Raw genomic sequence first — 18,134 nt, forward strand, 5'->3', positions numbered from 1 at the left:
GATTCCAGTCTGATGTCCCTGAAAATCTGGGAAGTCTGTGACTTGATGTCCAAGGTCCAGGGTCCAGGATCTGGGGCCTGTGGGCCCAGTCTGGGATGCAAGGTGTGGAGTCCCGGGTCTGAGCTCTTAGGTCCTGGCTCTGATCCTTGGTCCGGGGGCCATCTAGGTTCTGGGGACAGGATCCAGAGTCTGGGGTGAGACCTGGAGACAGCCTCTGGGTTCCCAGCCAGAGTCCTAAGCCGTCCCTCGCACCCTGGCTCCCGCCCACGCCCCGCCCCTGCTCCCCGCGTCTTTCTCTCGGCCTTCTCCTCCCCCTCCCGCCCCTCCCCCTCCCCTTCCCGCCCCTCCCCCTCCCCTTCCCGCCCCTCCCCTCCCCTCCCCCCTCCCCTCCCCCTCCCGCCCCGCCCCTCCCCCTCCCGCCCCTCCCTCCCATCTCCTCAGCCCCGCCCCTCCAACCGCCCCGCCCTCTCACCTCCTCGGCCCCGCCCCTCCCCGCCCTCCCGCGCCGCGCGTCTTTCTCTTGCGCCTTCTCCTCCCCCTCCCTCTCCCATCTCCTCAGCCCCGCCCCTCCCATCGCCCCGCCCTCTCACCTCCTCGGCCCCGCCCCTCCCCGCCCTCCCGCGCCGCGCGTCTTTCTCTCGCGCCTTCTCCTCCCCCTCCCTCTCTCCCTCCCGCCCCTCCCTCCCATCTCCTCAGCCCCGCCCCTCCCATCGCCCCGCCTCTATCCCCTCCCCTCCCCTGCTCCCCGCCCTCCCGCCCCTCCCCCGCGCCGCAGCGACAAGATGGCGGCCGGTGGCAGCGGCGGGCGCGCGTCGTGCCCGCCGGGGGTCGGCCCGGGCGCGGGGGGCGGCCCCGGGCCCAGCGCCAACGCGGCGGCCCCGGCCCCCGGCAATGCTGCTGCCGCCGCCGCCGCGCCCGGGCCGCCCCCGCCGCCGCTGCCGGGCCCCGGGGCGGACGCGCAGGCCGCGGGCGCGGAGCGCGAGGAGGCGGCGGGCCCGGGCGCGGGGGCCGCGCTGCTGCGCGAGCCGGTGTACAACTGGCAGGCCACCAAGCCCACCGTGCAGGAGCGCTTCGCCTTCCTCTTCAACAACGAGGTGCTGTGCGACGTGCACTTCCTGGTGGGCAAGGGGCTCAGCTCGCAGCGCATCCCTGCGCACAGGTGGGCGCCGCGGCCGGGCCTGCACACCGAGGGCGCCGGGCCCAGCGCCGGAGCTCCGGGACCCCTGCACCCCCGGGTCCCCACCGCCGTCCGGGAACCCTGCACCCCCAGGACCCCTGCATCCCCGGGTCTCCACCGCCGGCCGGGACCCCTGCACCTTTCATCCAGGCTTTGCTCCAGAGCCGGTCCAGGAATCCCTGCACCACTAGGTTCAGGCTCTGGACCCACTATCCTCCCGATGTCCCCAGCCGTTGTCTAGGACCTGGACCTGGACCTGGACCCCTGCACCCAAGACCCCATTCCTTGCCCAGGCCCTGTGCCACAGCCTGCCCCGGAACCCCTGCACTCCTCAGTCCTCAGATCCTCGTGTTGCCCTGCGCCAGGAGCCCCCGCATCCTCCTGCCCAGCTCCTGCATTGGGACCCGCCTTGGGAACCTTCTGAGCCTGGGGCCTGCTACCTTTGATACTCCCAAATATCCCCGCCATCTCTAGCCCGCCTCTGTGCCTGCAATCCCCTCCAACTTTGGCCCTGGTTGTCCTGAAATCTCCCTGCACCCATCTCCTCTACCTCAGGACCCCACAACTGCCATCCCCGCCCTCCCCATTCAGCTGAGGTCCACCTCCAGGCCCAAGCTTTTGGACACCCTCTACCTGTCCTGGACTCTCTGTATCTGCAGGTCTCCTTTCTGGAAAAGGAGGTATTGGTCTGGGGTGCAGCCCCTAGGTGCCCCCCACTGTGGGCTCCTGGGCCCTCCTCATTTTGCAGGGTGGGGGGTTCGGCTGGGGGGCCTAGGTGCTTGGCCTGGAATGTTGTCCCGGCCTTGCAGTGAGCCCTCCACACCTCTCTGGCCTGTGGCTTGTTCTGGTCCTGTGCCCTAGAGACCCCTCTTGCTACCTCTTCCTGGGTATTGCTGTGCATCTGGTCCCCTCTGGGTTTTTCCCAGAGGCCTTGTTCATGGAGGGTCCCCAGGACCTTCCCTGTCTGTATCGCAGGCTTCCGCTCTGACTGCAGCAGGGACTGGGCCTCTCTCCTTCCCCACAAGCTTGGAGCGAGAGGCTGGTCAGTTTGTGGCCTGTGATGCCTTCGTTGCTTGTCCGGCAGCCTCCTCATAGCCATCTGGCCCTGACAGTGGGTCGGATTCTGAGCAGTTGTCTCTAAGGATGCCACCTTCTCCTTCCTGACCATGCGCCCTTGCAGGGTAGGGCAGGGCTCCTGCCCATTTGCACAAGGAATTGGAGACTCACACTCAGGGTTTCTTTTTCTTTCTTTTTATATTTTTATCTTTTTGGCTCTGGGGATTGAACCTAGGGGTGCTTAACTACTCAGCTACGTCCCCAGCCCTTTTTATTTTTTATTTTGAGACAGGGTCTCGCTAAGTTGTTGAGGCTGGCCTCCAACCTGTGATCCTCCTGCCTTGGCCTCAGTCCCGGGGTTTCTGTTTGAGGGTGCTTGTGCCCCTATCTCATGCTGACCTATCTGGGCACCTGTACCTGATTGGATTTGGGGGTTCATAGGTTTGTGGCAAAGTGAGGGCTATAGAGGTGGGTGTAAGGACCTCCAGAGAGAATTGGGAGGAGTCTGTGGCTGCCAGGGTGGTGAAGCGGGGAGGGGAGCACAGGGCTCCAGGTGCAGGAATGTGCAGGCTTAGAGGCCAGAGGAACTGGGCAAGTCAGGGCAGGGGACAGCTCCCGGGGTCTGGCGAGCCCCGTCCACTGAAATGTGGAGTGGCTGCGGAGGAGGGGCAGAGATGGACATGGCGGGTTCCCCTCCTCTGCATCCCCGTGGCAGGGCAGGGTGAGGGAATGTGGGAGGCTGCGCAGGGGTCTCATGACCTCTGGGGACGCTGCTTGGGAGGGAGCAGGGTCGGCTTGAACCTGGTGAGGGCCGTGGTGGGGCCCTGCGTGGAGAGCTCCTAGCCTCGTTCCCCGTGTGGGCACAGACCCGGCTGAAGGCCAGTCCGTGCTGATGGAAGCCCAGCAGTTGCTGCTCTGGGGAGCAGGAGCCCTGTCTTCCCTCAGGGATGCTGGAGTCTGGGGGTTTGCTCCCAGATCCCGAGTTCCCTGCCTCCGGGCGGGTGTGGGGACCCACTGCCAACTCAGTGGCTCTGGAGGCCGGGGCAGAGGATGGCAGGTTCCAGGCCAGTCTGGGCAGCTTAGTGAGACCTGTCTCAAAAAATAAAAGGGCTGGGGTACAGCTCAGTGGTAGTGCCCGGGGTTCAGTCTCTAGTACCTGGAAAAGAGGAGAGTGGGAAGGGAGGGTGGTAACTGAGGGCTGGAACCCTGGGGCCCACCTGTGCCACCTGGACGGGACCACCACACGGTGCCTCCTCTCTGTTCCTCCTGGAACCATAGCCCCTGGGTTGGATGGAGGCCTGGGTGCCTGCATCCTCATTCCTGGGACCTGTGAATGGGACCTGGCTTGGGAAAGGGTCTTTCCAGGTGGTGAAATCACCCTGGGTTCCCCAGGTGGGCCCCAAATCCAGTGAAAAGTGTCCTTATGAGCCAGAGGACACAGGAGGCAGCCCTGTGACCACGGAGCCCGTGGAGAGGGCAGCCCTGCCCACACCTCAGCCCCAGGCTGTGGCCTGCAGGACTGAGGGGTAGACTCCTGTGGTTTTAAGCCACGTGTGTGGTCATTTCTTTCTTTTTTTTTTTTTAATATTTATTTATTTTTTTAGCCGTAGTTGGACACAACACCTTTATCTCACTTGTTTATTTTTGTCTGTGGTGCTGAGGATGAAACTCAGGGTCTCACACGTGCGAGGTGAGCGTCCACCGCTGAGCCCAGCCCAGCCCCTGTGTGGTCATTTCTAAGGCAGCTGGAAGAACCCAGCAGGCCCAGTGTAGTCGCAAGAAAACGCAAGTGCTGAGGATGCCCTGCAGGACACTGGGCCAGGCCTGGGGACTGTCACCAAGCCAAAGTCTGTGGGAGGAGGCACGATGACCGTGGGATCCTGGACGGGTCCTGGGCAGAGAGAGGAGCCAGGGGAGCTGGTGTGTGGGAGTGCAGCGGGGGCTTCAGCGGGGAAAGCTGCAGCTGGTGGGCCTGGCTGGCTTCAGAGGTGGTGCCAGGCCACCCTCCTCCCAGGGCCCAGCCACAGTGTGGCCCCAGCACCGTGATGGTAGCACGAGGCTCTGACGGAGAGGCCAGGCCCTGTGTGGCGTCAGTTGTGCGTGGTCAGTGCAGCCCTGCTCCTGAGGCCCGCACACAGTAGGTGCTCAGTCGATGCTGACCTGCTGGGGCTCAGGGCAGCAGTTCGTATGCACTGCAGGGCGGAAAGGTGGGCTCCCGTCCTGCCTGTTCCTCGGTGGCCATCACTGGGTGCTGGGCAGAGCAGATGCCTCCTATTTTATCTTTGTCAAGACTTCTTTTGGGGGGAGCTGGGGAGGAAGCCCGAGCCCTGTGCATGTGGGGCGAGCCCTCTGCCCTCTGAGCTGTGGCCCAGCCCCGGCCCTTTTCATTTTGAGGTGGGGCCTCTAGTTTCCCAGGCTGGACTTGAACTTGCGTCTGCCTCCGGAGCAGCTGGGGTGACGGGTGGGCCGCCTCCCAGGCTGGTGGCCTCTCTTCACAGCTGAGCGTCGTGGTGGGTGCTGGCTTCTGACTAGTGCCCTTAGCACGTAGGAGGCTCCCACTTGTCACTGAGTCTGGAGCCTGGTGTCGTCAAGGGCCTTTGCTTCTGGTGTTTGGAGTCTTTGTTGGGTAGTCGGCTCTGTAGAAAGTGGACACGGGTGACCGTCCCCGTGGGCTGGTTTTGGAGCCCTCAGGCCACCCTCAGGTTTCTTGTTCCCCCAGCCAGGCCGTCGCCGAGGGCTAGAAATGTGAGTGGTCAGCTGTGCGCTGTGGTCTGTGGTCGGCTTTGAGCTCCCGTCGTGCCTTGGGGCCTCCTTGCTTCAGTAGTCTGTTTCTTTTTATTGCTAAAGTGGCGATAAATCGAATTCTGCTGCTGAATTCAAAGGGACGGACGGCCCATGGTTTGCCACCAGTTGTCACGGGCCTTCCCAGTTCTACTCGGGGCTTACCTGGCCCTTCCTCTTGGTCAGCACCTCAGTGGAAGGGCTGGTGCATCCCAGGAGGATTTATGTTTCACATTTTAAGAGAAACTGCTGCCCAGTGCGGAGGCCTCGCCTGCCTTCCCAGCAGCTTGGAGGCTGGGGTGAGACAGCTGGACGCTCCAGGCCAGCCTAGGTGGCCCTGCGAGGCCCTCTCTCAAGCAAAAAGGGCTTTGGACATAGCTCAGTGGTAGAGTGCCCTGGGCTCAGTCCCAGCACCAAAGAAAAAAATCCACCCAAAACCGGAGGACGGAGAAGCCCTGAGAGAGCATCTTCCCGGAGGGGCTTCGCAGGTCCAGGGCAGGCCCTGCAGCCAGCGCCCTCAGCCTTCGCTGTACTGAGCCTCCCAGGGCCCTCGGGTCCCCAGCCACCCACTTCTCTTTGGGGAGGATTTGAAGTCTCGCTGGGCTCTGGTGACAAGCTCATCTGGACTTTCTCTGTGTCCTTTTGAGTAGTGGCCTCCCATGCCCGTGGCCTTCCTGGTCAGCCCAGAGTTGTTCCCAGCAGTCCCGTCGAGTCCTCCTAAGTGCACTGAAGCTCATGGTGACACTCCCCCTTTTATTCGCGGCTGTGTAGCTTCCGTCTTCGCTCTTGGTCGTGACCCGTCTACCAAACGTCCAGCATTGATTGGAGTTTTTTTTTTTATCCTGTTTTAGCTGTTGATGGTCTTTAGTGTCTTCATGTGGTCTGAGGCTGGAACCCAGTGCCTCATGCCTGCCAGGCGAGCGCGCACCCCTGAGCCCCAGCCCGGCCCTGTTGGACTCTTTTGAAGAGCAGCCCTTGGTTTTGGGGGTCCCCTCTTGGTCCCCACCTCACTGTGTCTGCTCTGAGCGGACTGGCTGTTTTTCTTCTTTGGGTTTGTCTGCTCTTCATTCTTCTAGGTTTTGGTGGACGCTGCCACCCCTTCCCGGGCTGGACAGTGTGCAGATCGGCTTCCCGGTGCTGTTCTGGCTGCACGTGCCCATTCCGAGGTGTCCCGCCCTGGTTCCACTTGAGGGACCCCTTGACTTCCCTTTTCTTCTTTGACCTTGGCCGCTCAGAACTGTGGTGCTTGGTTGCCGGTGTCATGTCGGGCGTCCTAGGGACTCCTGTTGGCCGAGTGAGCGTGCGAGCGGTGCTGGGGATGAGCTCGGGTTTGGGTGCAGTACTTGTGGTCTTTCATTTTATTGTTATTCATTTATTTTCCAGTTGTAGTTGGACACTAGTCCTTCCCAGGGCCTCCCACGTGCCAGGCGAGGCTCCGCCCCTGAGCCACCACCCAGCCCCACTTTTGGTCTTCTGCCTTGCTTTCCAAGGGAGCCCGGGGCTGCTTCTCAGAGTGGTTCACCATTTTCGTTGTTTTTACCTTTGACTGATGTCAAGGCCAGGAGTGGTGCTGGGGTAACTCCAGGGACCAGGAGGCGGTGGAGGAAGAGGGCCCGTTTGAAGCCAGCCTCGGCAGCTTAGTGAGACCCTGTCTCAAAAAATAAAAAGGAGTGCGGGGTGGGGGCACACTGAGTGCTGAAGCACCCCTGCTTCAGTCCCAGTACCAAAAATAAGTGACTGTGCTAAGGTGACCTTGTGCACCTCAGCCGCACTCGGGGCACCCGCTGTTCACCTCCAGGGCTTCCTCATGTCCCAGACTGAAATCGGTCCCCACTGAGCACTGACTTCTGTCCCCTCCCCAGTCCTGCATGCATGACCCACGTCCATCCCTGGACCCTGCTCTCCTGGACTCTGCTGTCTCTGGGTCACAGGCTGTGGCCTTGTGTGTCTGGCTCTCACTGAGCACAGGTCCTCAGGTCCGTCTGCTCTCCTGCTCCAGGGGTGCGTGGCCACGCTGGGGGCCTTCCCTTGTTGTCGGACGCCTGGGCTGCTCGCTGGTGGTGCTGTGGGCTGTCCCACACCCTGGCGTGGTGTGTGTGTGTGTTTAGTGTGGGTGGACACAGCACCTTTATTTCACTTATTTATTTATTTATTAGAGAGAGAGAGAATTTCTTAATATTTATTTTTCAGTTTTCGGTGGACACATCTTTATTTTATTTGTATGTGGTGCTGAGGATGGAACCCAGCGCCCCGCGCATGCCAGGCGAGCGCGCTACGGCTTGAGCCACCTCCCCAGCCCTTCACTTACTTATTTTTACGTGGTGCCGAGGATGGAACCCAGGGCCCCCCAAGGGCTCTGCCGCTCTGCTCTTCTGGGAGGAGGAGCCTGGCCGGGAGGGGCTGGGGACGCACTGTGGACCTGCAGAGGTGTCCAGGCTAAAGGTTGCCGGGGTGCCTGGACAGAGTGTGGGGTGGAGCGGCCACCCTGGGGAGGGTCATGTGCTGCTGTGGGCCCCGCAGGGCACTGCCCCCACTGCCTTGTCAGGTGGCCCTGGGCTGGGGGGCCACACCAGCCCAGCAGGCACCACTTGGTTTCTGCCTTTGGCTTCCGCCTGGTTGTCAGCTCCCCCTGTGGGAGGCCAAGAGGCTCTTTGTGGAAGTGAGGTGTGGGCCAGGGGTGGAGCTCCAGCATGACTGTGCACATGGGGTAGCAGGGGCCTGGTGCAGCCCCCAGGTGGAGACCTGGGGCAGGGAGGGAGGAGCAGGCTGCCCGGGAGCAGGGAGGGCCTGGGTCCACCTGGAGCTGGTGCTCCGCCCACTGGGAGGGTGTGGGTGCTGGGCGCTCAGAGCCTGCGTGTGCGCAGTGTGACCCACCTGGGGGGAGCTGACGCAGGGGCTTCCTGTTCCCAGGGGCCGTGGGGAAGCTGTGTGCCTGTCCCCCGGCCCCAGCTCTCAGCTCCACCTCCCAGGAGCCCTGGTGGGGCCTCCCAAGAGACCCTGCCCAGGACCGAGCAGAGCCGTCCTGTCTGTCACCATGGAGGCCTCCTCCAGCCCCACACAGGCCACACCAGCTGGGTGGCTCCTCTGCTTTCACAGAGCTGGGGGGTCACCTGGCAGCCTGGCCCCGCCTGTCCTGCCCCCTGAAGGCCCTTCCCCTGCTGCACCTGGCTCCAGCCTCCCGTGCTCTGCCAGCTCAGGCTGACCAGCCACTTGTCCTCTCTGCCTGTCTGTGGCCAGGTCCGCATGTCTAGCCTATGGCCTGGACAAGGAGCCTTCAACGGGTGCAGGAGTGAGTGGGGGATGGACAGGTGGGGGCCCCAGAGGTCCCCAGCAGAGTGGCCACAACCAGGGCCAGGGGCCAGGGCCCGGCCGGGGACACAAGTGGCTCACGGGCGCTCTCTCATGCCCAGGTTCGTGTTAGCTGTAGGCAGCGCTGTCTTTGACGCCATGTTCAACGGGGGAATGGCCACCACCTCCACGGAGATCGAGCTGCCCGACGTGGAGCCGGCCGCGTTCCTGGCGCTGCTCAAGTAAGCTTCGGGCCCTTCTTGGAGGTGTGGGCAGGACGCAGAGTCAGGACGGAGACCGGCTAGAAGCAGCTGTAGAGCCCGCGCCCCGGGGTGGGTGGGCTGGGCTCTGGAGAACCCCCCGTACGTTTTTTTAGTTTTTTTACCTTCAATTTTTGCAGTGCTGGGGTGAGCCGGGCTGCATGTGTGCCCACAGGTGCTGGCCACCGGGCGCCCGTCCCCGTCCCCCCGGGGGGTTGGGCTTTTTCAGCTGAAGCAGCCCCAGACCCTGGGGAGCCTTGCCTCCCGTTGGCCTGGTCAGCATGGGTTCTCTGGCAGCTCCACGGGACACAGGGCATGGGGTCTCATTTGCGCTCCAGAGACGCAGACCGAGGTCACAGTTGGAGCTCCTCACCCCTCTCTGCAGCCTGGCCCTGCGCCATGCCATTAGCAGCTGAGGACTGTGAACAAGGAGGCTGCCCGCTGACCAGCGTGGTGTGGGGACTCCGTGTGCCCAGCCCCTGGGAGGCCGAGGGGGGGACAGCAAGTCCCAGGCCAGCCTGGGCAGCCTGGCAAGGCCCTGTCTCCAGATGGAAAGTGAGGAGGTCTCGGATGTGGCTCGGGGATGGAGCACTCTGGCTTCATTCCCCAGCACCAAAAGAGAAAGTCACAGTCTGGTTCCGACCCTGTGGGGTTGGTGTCCCCCTGCACTGTTCAGGGTTAGCCGTGGGCTCAGAGGTGTGCAGCCCTGCATTCTGTCTCGTTCCAGAACCTTCTGTCTCCCATCAAGTAACTCGGCCCCCGTGAGCAGTCCCCTGTCCCTCCCCTGTCCTGGATCCTCCTGTCACCAGGTCATACATACACTGTGACCTGTGTGTCTGAGCCCCAGGTCCTCGGGTCCCTCCACCTTGCTCCTGCGCTGGCTGAGGACATTGCAGGGTGCATGGCCACGCTGTCCTCCAAGGACATGTGGGCCGCACCTTTGGCAGTGTAGGTAGTGCTGTGTCCTCCGCGTCTGAGAGGGTCCTGCCTCTGTCCTGGAGAGGGGCCTGCCGCCTCTGGTGTGGAGGGTCACTTCCCATGCCATGTTCAAGTACTTTTGCCTTTTTTGAAGAATATAACTGTACTTTATTTATTTGTTTTTGGGTGGTGCTGAGGCTGGGACCCAGGGCCTCTCCTGGGCTGGGCAAGCGCTCACCACTGAGCCACACCCCAGCCCACTTTCGCTTTTTCGACCAACCCCAACTCTGGTCCACGTTCAGTGTGGTGGACAAAGTGATGTCAATGCCACGCAGGACCTGGCTGGCCTGTGGGTTCTGTCACTCACCAGAAGTGGCCAAGGTGACAGCCCGGGAGGGGAGCCACAGAGGAGCACTGTACAGCGTTCGTCTGTAAGCGGCAGGGAGCTCTCTCAGGCTGTGTCCCCAGTCACAAACTGCTGCCCAGTGCCCATTCTGGAAGGTTCTGGAAGAAGCCTTCTGGCTGGTGAGCCAGGGTGGCCAGACCCTGCCTACCTGAGGGCCGGCACCTGGGTCTGAAGGTCGAGGGGCACCTGAGCCGTCGCCATGGCCGCTGTGTCCACCTCCTCAGGTTCCTGTACTCAGATGAGGTGCAGATCGGGCCTGAGACGGTCATGACCACGCTGTACACAGCCAAGAAGTACGCGGTGCCCGCGCTGGAGGCCCACTGCGTGGAGTTCCTCAAGAAGAACCTGCGGGCAGATAACGCCTTCATGCTGCTCACGCAGGTGGGCGGTGAGGGGAGGGGGCACAGAGGGGAGGGGGCACAGAGTGGAGGGGCCGGCCGGCCAGAAGGGGGAACCCGCCCAGCACTGCGGGGAGCCAGGGTGGGTGGGGAGGCGGGTGAGGAGGAGCAGCTGGCCAAGGCGGGGGGTGGCAGGGGTGCAGGTGGCTCTGCCCAGGGAGCTCGGACACCAGGAGGGCACTGGGTGCCTGAAGGGTGCTGCTCTGTGGGTCCCAGCTCTGGGCCCCGAGGACTGGGGTCCTCAGACCTCTCGCTGGGGTCTCCCTTGGCCTGGGCCACACACCTGCCAAAGCTCTGTTCCTGTGAGGGGTGGTGGCCGCCCTGAGGCGGAGGGAGGAGCCCTGCCCAGGCCTTGCGAACGCCGCGGCTGAGCTGGAACCACAGCAGGTGCTTGGAGAGGGCGCTGCTGGGCTGGTCCCCACTCCTGGCTCGAGGCGAACTCCCTGCCTCCCGAGCAGCCGTGCCCCAGGCCTGGGCGTCAGCGGTGCCGCGGGCTCAGGGTGACGCCTGCCCGTTGCCAGGCGCGCCTGTTCGACGAGCCGCAGCTGGCCAGCCTGTGCCTGGAGAGCATCGACAAGAACACGGCGGACGCCATCACGGCCGAGGGCTTCACGGACATCGACCTGGGTGAGCACCGCGGACTGCCCGTGGGACGTGGGAGGGACGGGATTTTAGGGTGGCCACAGGCTCTGTGCAGCTGGGCAGAGGGCTGGCTGGGCGAGGACTGGACACTTGTCCTGGGGTCAACATGATCCCCATCCACTTAATGGGTCAGCAGACTTTTCCTCCAGAGGGCCAGGTGCTCCCTGTTGGGGACCACTGGGTGAAGTGGCCCTTACTGAGTGCTCGGCTGCCCTGAGGGGGTGGGGGGTGGCACGTGCCCACAGGCCTTTCCCCCAGTGCGGGCAGGGCCAGGTTTCCCCGCAGCCCCAGCCCCGAGCCCCAGCCATGGGCACAGCCCAGCTGCCTGGTGGGCACCCAGCTCACGGCCCCTCCTGCCCGCCGCAGACACCCTGGTGGCTGTCCTGGAGCGCGACACGCTGGGCATACGCGAGGTGCGGCTGTTCAACGCTGTCGTCCGCTGGTCTGAGGCCGAGTGTCAGCGGCAACAGCTGCAGGTGACACCCGAGAACAAGCGGAAGGTGCTGGGCAAGGCCCTGGGCCTCATCCGCTTCCCCCTGATGACCATCGAGGAGTTTGCCGCAGGTAACCGTGTGCCGGCACCGGCCCTCGCGGGGCTGCTTTTCATCCCCCGAGAGCTCTGACCAGGAGCCCAGGGGCTTCCCTTGCTGGCCATGGGGTCCCGGGTCATGGGAAGCTGGGAAATGCAAGCAGCGCAGAGCTGGGGCCCAGCCTCCGCGGTCAGGCCCACCCGCCTCGCGTTCCCGCCTGGCCTCGCGGCCTGCAGGGCTGCCCTTCCCTGCCACTGGGTCCTGGCTGCGTCCTGGCAGCCCTGGCCTGGGAGGGCGGCTCGGACATCTGGGGCTCTTGGGCTCTGGTCCGGCTCAGGCCTCTGTGTCTGGGGCAAGGCCGTCTGAAGTGGTGGGCCCCACTGCGTGCCAGGACTGGCCACCGGGTGCTTGTGGTGGGCTTTGGGTCTCCAGCTGGAGGGTAAATGGGGGCCAGCCTCAACCATGCCTCTGCCTCGTGTGAACACTGGGAAGGCCACCCGCGGCTGGTGGCACTGTACCCCACCTCACCAGGTCCACACGCCCTGCTCCCACCCGAGTGCTCAGCAGAGGCCGCTTCATCACATCAGTTTTGGAGGGAGCAGGGTGGGCTGGACGGGGCACTGCTTTGGGCAAGACCCACCCTGGGGGTCGCACATGGTGTGTATGGGCACCAGCAGGGCAGAGTCTGGCCTCGGCCCAGGGTACCGTGGTCTCGGCGCCTCCCATCCTAAATCCCTGGCCAGCCCTGTCCTTTCATCTGCCCTGCACCCCACTCCCACTAGGCGCCAGCCATACCTCTGGGACCCACCTTGTGTCTCCGCCCCCTATCCAAACCAGAACCCTGATCTTCCCCTCATCCCAGAAATGACCCTGTGGGTCACCTGTCTGCTGGGTCAGACACCTGAGAGCTGCCACCACCAGGGTCTCCAGGCCCCATTCCAGCCCCCACCCCAAGGTCAGTGCCCTTTCCCCAGATCCTAGACCAGGGTGGCCCCGATGCCAAAGCAGCATCCCTGACCTTCAGAAGGGAGGACCCCACCCCTCGCCCTGCTCAGTGGTGAAGCCCCCAGGTGACTTGGTGGTTGTAGGAGCCTTCTCCCCAGCTTGTTCCCCTGTGGTGGCAGGGACATTGTGGCTCTGCGGGGCAGGAGGCAGTGCAGGGGCTGGAGCTGGAGTGAGTAGGTGGCCTCTTGCCCATGCAGACTGGGGCACCACCAGGCACCCTGCTGCTTGCCCACCCCCTCCTCCTGGGGGAATGTACTGCTCACTGGTTCACTTGGGAGTGCCAGGTGGCAGGGGGACTGCTGGTGTCCCAAGGCGCAGGCTTGGCCGAGGTGTGTCCTCACGGGGTTTAAAGGCCCTGCCCTTAGTTCCTCTGTCCTGTTGTCAGGGGCTCCTCAGCATTGGGCCGTCACTCCGGGGGCTGTGGACCAGGGGTTCTGGTGAAGCGAGCTGGGAGAGGGGCCCGGGCGGCGTCCAGCCAGGCTGGATGGGTCTGGCCTCCCGCGCTTTCCTGGAGGAGGCGGCTGCAGAAGGGTAGGGCTGTGAGGTTCCTGCTGGCGCCTGCCTGCCCCTACCTACACCCTGTGGCCTCTGGCTAGTGTCTACCTGTGTGTGGCCATCTAATCGGTCACCCGTGTACGAGTGAGGCCTGTCCATGTTCACTTCTGTTCATGCCCCGAGTGTGACCTATCCACTCTCCTGCCACATCTGGGCATCTGGGTTTCGGCCTTCTGGACTCTTCCCTGGCCCTGGGCCTGCCCAGGACAACTGGTCATCATCTATTAGAGTAGGTTCTTTGGAGCAGGCCTTCAGGGCCCACCCTGGAGCTGGGAGCCTGAGTGAGACCACCTCAGAGGCGCTGTAGGGGAGCCCTCTGTGGCCAGGACCCTCCCCTCCTCCGCTGTGAATGGAGGTGGGTCCCAGGACCAGGGAATGGGGCAGGCCCCTGAGCTTTCACCCAAGTGAGCAGGTGGGCGCTACCCTGCCCCAATTCCAGGGCCTGAGGGGATAGCCCCCCGAGGGGATGGCCCCGAGGTTGGAAGTCAGGCAGGCATGGCCACTGGGAGAGGAAGGCAGGTGTCCTGGGCGTCCTGGGGCTCGCTGCCGGCCTCGCCTTCCCCAGCCCTCCCGCAGCCTGCCTACCAGCCCCTCTGCCCTAGGCCCCGCGCAGTCGGGCATCCTGGTGGACCGTGAGGTGGTCAGCCTCTTCCTGCACTTCACCGTGAACCCCAAGCCCCGCGTGGAGTTCATCGACCGGCCGCGCTGCTGCCTGCGGGGCAAGGAGTGCAGCATCAACCGCTTCCAGCAGGTGGAGAGCCGCTGGGGCTACAGCGGGACCAGCGACCGCATCAGGTGCGGGGAGGGGGGGGGAGGGGGGGAGGGGGGTCCGGCGGGGGTCCTCCCTTGGGTTTTGACGGGCTGGTCGCCTCCGCAGGTTCTCAGTCAACAAGCGCATCTTCGTGGTGGGCTTTGGACTGTACGGATCCATCCACGGACCCACGGACTACCAAGTGAACATCCAGGTGTGTCCCGGGCCACGCCCACGCCGGCCACGCCCACGCCGGCCACGCCCACGCCGGCCACGCCCACGCCGGCCACGCCCCAGACCCTCCCACGGTGCTTGGTGGGAGGCCTTCGGGCCCCTCCTCCCTGGCCCCACCTGCCGCTGAGCAGCCCCTTCCCGCCCCCAGATCATCCACACCGACAGCAACACGGTCCTGGGCCAGAACGACACCGGCTTCAGCTGTGACGGCTCGGCCAGCACCTTCCGCGTCATGTTCAAGGAGCCCGTGGAGGTGCTGCCCAACGTCAACTACACGGCCTGCGCCACGCTCAAGGTGCGCCTCCCGCGGGGTCAGCAGCGCCTCCGGCTCTGGGCCTCGGGGGTCTGCCTCCTGGTGAAGACCCCTCTGGTGGGGGCTAGGCCACCTGTGCCCCGTTGGGTCCTGAATGCTGTGCACACCCAGGCGTCCCCTCCCTCAGCACTTGGAGGCCCTGGGAGACCTGACCCCATTGTGCCTCCCACTCCCTGCAGGGTCCTGACTCCCATTATGGCACCAAAGGCCTGCGCAAAGTGACCCATGAGTCCCCAACGACAGGGGCCAAGACGTGCTTCACCTTTTGCTACGCGGCCGGGAACAACAATGGCACATCTGTGGAGGACGGCCAGATTCCCGAGGTCATCTTCTACACCTAGGCCTCCCCACGCCACGCCCTGTCCACAGAGGACAGCCAGGCTCTGAAGTCATCTACACTAGGCCACCCTATGCCATGTCCTCTCCATGGAGGACAGCCAGGGCCAGCCCTGAGGTCATCTTTTATACCTAGGCCACCTCCTGCCACCACCTGTCCTGTGGAGATAGCCAGGCCCCTGAGGTCATTGTCCACACTTAGGCCACCCCACAGTGTGCCCCCAGCCAACCTCCCTTGGCCATGCGTCCACTCCCTGCCCCTTCTCAGCATCACAGAAGGTGACCATGTGGCCACTTGTGTAGAGGCACTGGGGAAGTGGCTAGGCCGGGGCTGGGGCCCTGAGAGATGGTCCCTCAGGTTTGGGGAGCAGGGCTGTCTGAGCTGCCCAGGTCAGCCAGGGCCAAGGGTCAGCCAGGTCCTGGCTGGGCTTCCGCCACTGTCCCTGCCGCTCAGGGCCCTCTGACCAGCTCACCAACCTCAGGCCCTGGTTGCGTGGCCCGAGCGTGTCCAGCTGCACACTGCGGTGCCCTGGACCCCGATTCTCTGCTGAGAGACCCTGTGCGGGAGCTCGAGAGCCACTGGTTTGGGTCTTGTGTTCCCTCTGTGCTTGTATGCTCCCTGGGGACACTGGGCCTGGCCTGCCGTGCACCTGAGGCTATGGTGACCCCTTGCCTGCTGGGTGTCCCCTCCTCCAGGGCACTGACCCAAATCCCAGGGAGTAGACTCCGTGGGGGCTGGGGCTCCTGTGCCATCCCGAAGGGCAGTCCCAGCCCAGGTGAGGAGCCCCACGGGAGGGCCAGCCCCTCCAACCGTTTGGCCCCTGTAGCCCAGAGCAGGGCCTCCAGCCTGTGTGCTGAGGACAGTGCCCCAGCTGCAGGCCGGGCCGGCCAGGTGGAGCAGGAGCCCCGAGGGCACCACCCACTGCCTGGCCCAGAGGCTCTGGAGGGTGTGAACCACCCCACACCCCGCGCCCATCCCTGACTCCTCCTGGAACCCACGTGCTCCCCAAAGCCATGGAAGGTGTGCCCACCTCACACCACGTCCCCAGATGATTTTTTTAAATAAAGGAAAGAAACGCAGCTGCCCTGAGCCGCTGTGTGCTGCTGCCCACTCGGTGCTGTCCGCCCAGCGAGTTTGCGAGGGCATCTCCCCAGGATCAGCCTCTGCAGCCCAGGGTGGGGACTCGGGGCTAGCGCCTGGGGTGGAGGGACAGGGCCTGGGGCAGGGAACTGCAGAGGCCACCCTGAGGGCCCACATGGCAGCTGCTCCCAAGCCTTTGGCGGGTTCCCATGCCCATGGATAGCAAGACCCCAAGAAATCCAGCAGGAGAGGTCACAGGGGCCTGAGGACGGAGCCGAGCCTGGCAAGGTGTGTTGTCATGGTGGACTCTGGGCAGCAGGGACGGCCACGCCACGCTGGGCAAGGGTGGGGGGAGGGTGCTGCCAAGCCACGGAACACCAAGCCAAACGTGAACAGAGAGGCACCCCACCAAGGACCCAGCAAGATGCAGACCGCCTGGCACAGGCCCCCGTGCCCCAAAACTGGAGTCATCAGAAAACTTGTGTCTTCAAGGCGGGCAGAGGTGGACAAGAGGCGCAGTGGGAGGGTCGAGTTCAAGGCAGCCTCCGCAACAGCGAGGCCTGGGGGGGCTCAGTGGTGAGGGCCTCCGAGTTCAATCCCCAGGACCAAAAAAAAGGAGACTAACGGTAGGAATACAAACAGAATTCTAGAATGGAAAATACAGTAATTAAGAACTTTCAGGAGCTGGGATTGTGGCTCAGGGGTAGAGCACTCCCCTAGCACGGGCAGGACCCGGGTTCGATCCTCAACACCACATAAAAATAAAATGCATTGTGTTGTGTCCATCTACACCTAAAAAATAATATTTAGAAAAATAAAAAGAACTTTTAGCTGGGCATGGTGGCACATGCCTGTAATCCCAGAAGTTTGGGAGGCTGAGGCAGGAGGATTGTAAGTTCAAGGCCAGCCTCAGGCCCTGTCTCAAAATGAGGGCTGGGGGTGTAGCACACTGTAGAACACCTCTGGGTCCATCCTCCTACAAAAAAAGAAAGAGTCAAAAAAGAAGATGGTAGAGTTTAATTCAACTCCATCAATGATCACACTAAATGCAAGTAGCTTTATTTATTAATTTTTTAGGTTTTTGGTGTTTTTAGTTTAATTTTTTATTTTATTTATGTATTTGTGGTGCTGAGCATCGAGCACAGTGCCTCACACGTGCCAGGCAGGCGCTGTCCAGTGAGCCCCGCCCCTCCCCAAGCTTGCGCACTGGGGAGGAGCCCCAGGGCCTCTCCACCTCTGAACTGCACCCCAGTCCTTTTTATTTATTTACTTATTTGTTTGTGAAGAAGGGTCTCGCCAAGTTGTCAGTCTGGCCTTGACCTTGTGTCCTGCTGTGGCCACCCAGGCTGCAGGGTGGCCTGCAGGGTTGACGGTGGCGCCCCCCCACGCCCAGCAAGTGCATGGACACTGAGCCACGCTGAGCCCAGCATGGACAGCAGGTGTGACCCGCGAGACCTGTGTTGATGCACATGGCTCCGACCAGAGCCAGGGGCACCTCCAGTGCGGTCCTAGACAGTGACCTGAGCAGGCAGAAGGTGGCCAGAAAGTCCCCAAAGGTTTACACACAAAATCATACAGAAGTTGGGCAACACTGAAGATCTTGAAATTATACCAAAATTGGACCCAGCAGAGAACTGAGAGGAAAACATGCCCCGACTGTGGGAAGCCCGGAGCTGGACACTGAAGAGAGACGCAGGGTGGGTGGGGCCAGTGGCCGGGCACTTCCCGCACAGGGCCCCGGGGTCACCCCAGACACACACACACACGAAGAAAAGGGAAGAGAGTTCAAACTCTGTGGTCTCAGCTTTCATCTCAAGAAATCAGGTTCTTGATGGAACCCTGGGACTCAGCCCAGGGCTGTCCTGCGCTGAGCCACCCCCAGCCCTTTTTATGTTGAAACAGAGTCCTGACTCGCTGGGCCTGGCTCAGTCGGCGACCTCCTGCCTCGGCCTCCCAGGTTGCTGGTGACAGGTGGCAGGTGCGGTCCTCATGTCCACAGATTTTCCTTCTCGCTCTTCTTCCTCCTCTTAATTAACATTCTGCAGGTTCTTAAGTTTGTTTTGAAATGATGTCAGATTCATAGAGACTCTGAAGAAATTCCACAGCCAGTTCCTGATCATGTGCCGACACTCGGCTTTCCCCAACTTCCTGACAATGTGTCCAAGTGCAGTCCTGAGACAAGAGGAGCATCTTGCTGTTGTGTCCCCAAGGGCTGCTCCCAGGAGGAGAGTCGGCTGTGCCTCTCAGGTCCTCCCACGCTGGAGTAAGGGGCGAGGGGCTGGCTGGGCTCATGGCAGAGTGCTCGCCTGGCGCATGGGGGACACTGGGTTCCATCCTCAGCACCACATAAAAATAAGTAAAAGAAAGATATTGTGTCCATCTACAACTAAACACACCCACACA

The 18,134-nt window shown here is 62.8% G+C and overlaps 1 protein-coding gene across 1 annotated transcript; it reads left to right on the forward strand.

Annotated features, from left to right (window-relative positions):
- Positions 1-782: 782 nt before the first annotated feature.
- On the forward strand, positions 783-15,730 carry Btbd2 (BTB domain containing 2). Its single transcript, XM_027952445.2, has 9 exons — positions 783-1,159; positions 8,425-8,544; positions 10,111-10,267; positions 10,806-10,911; positions 11,293-11,490; positions 13,619-13,811; positions 13,894-13,981; positions 14,150-14,296; positions 14,494-15,730. The coding sequence occupies exons 1-9, from the start codon at positions 783-785 to the stop codon at positions 14,653-14,655; spliced, it is 1,548 nt and encodes a 515-aa protein (XP_027808246.2). The 3' UTR covers positions 14,656-15,730.
- The last annotated feature ends 2,404 nt before the right edge of the window (positions 15,731-18,134 follow it).

The sequence above is a fragment of the Marmota flaviventris genome, chromosome 1, assembly GCF_047511675.1.
Source record: "Marmota flaviventris isolate mMarFla1 chromosome 1, mMarFla1.hap1, whole genome shotgun sequence".
NCBI classification, from domain to species: domain Eukaryota; kingdom Metazoa; phylum Chordata; class Mammalia; order Rodentia; family Sciuridae; genus Marmota; species Marmota flaviventris.

Bases quoted from the DNA above. Each gene is read 5' to 3' on its own strand.
- Btbd2 (XM_027952445.2), top strand. From the start codon at position 783: ATGGCGGCCGGTGGCAGCGGCGGGCGCGCGTCGTGCCCGCCGGGGGTC. The intron at 10,268-10,805 runs GTGGGCGGTGAG...GCCCGTTGCCAG, and splicing joins CCTTCATGCTGCTCACGCAG to GCGCGCCTGTTCGACGAGCC. The intron at 13,812-13,893 runs GTGCGGGGAGGG...TCGCCTCCGCAG, and splicing joins GGGACCAGCGACCGCATCAG to GTTCTCAGTCAACAAGCGCA.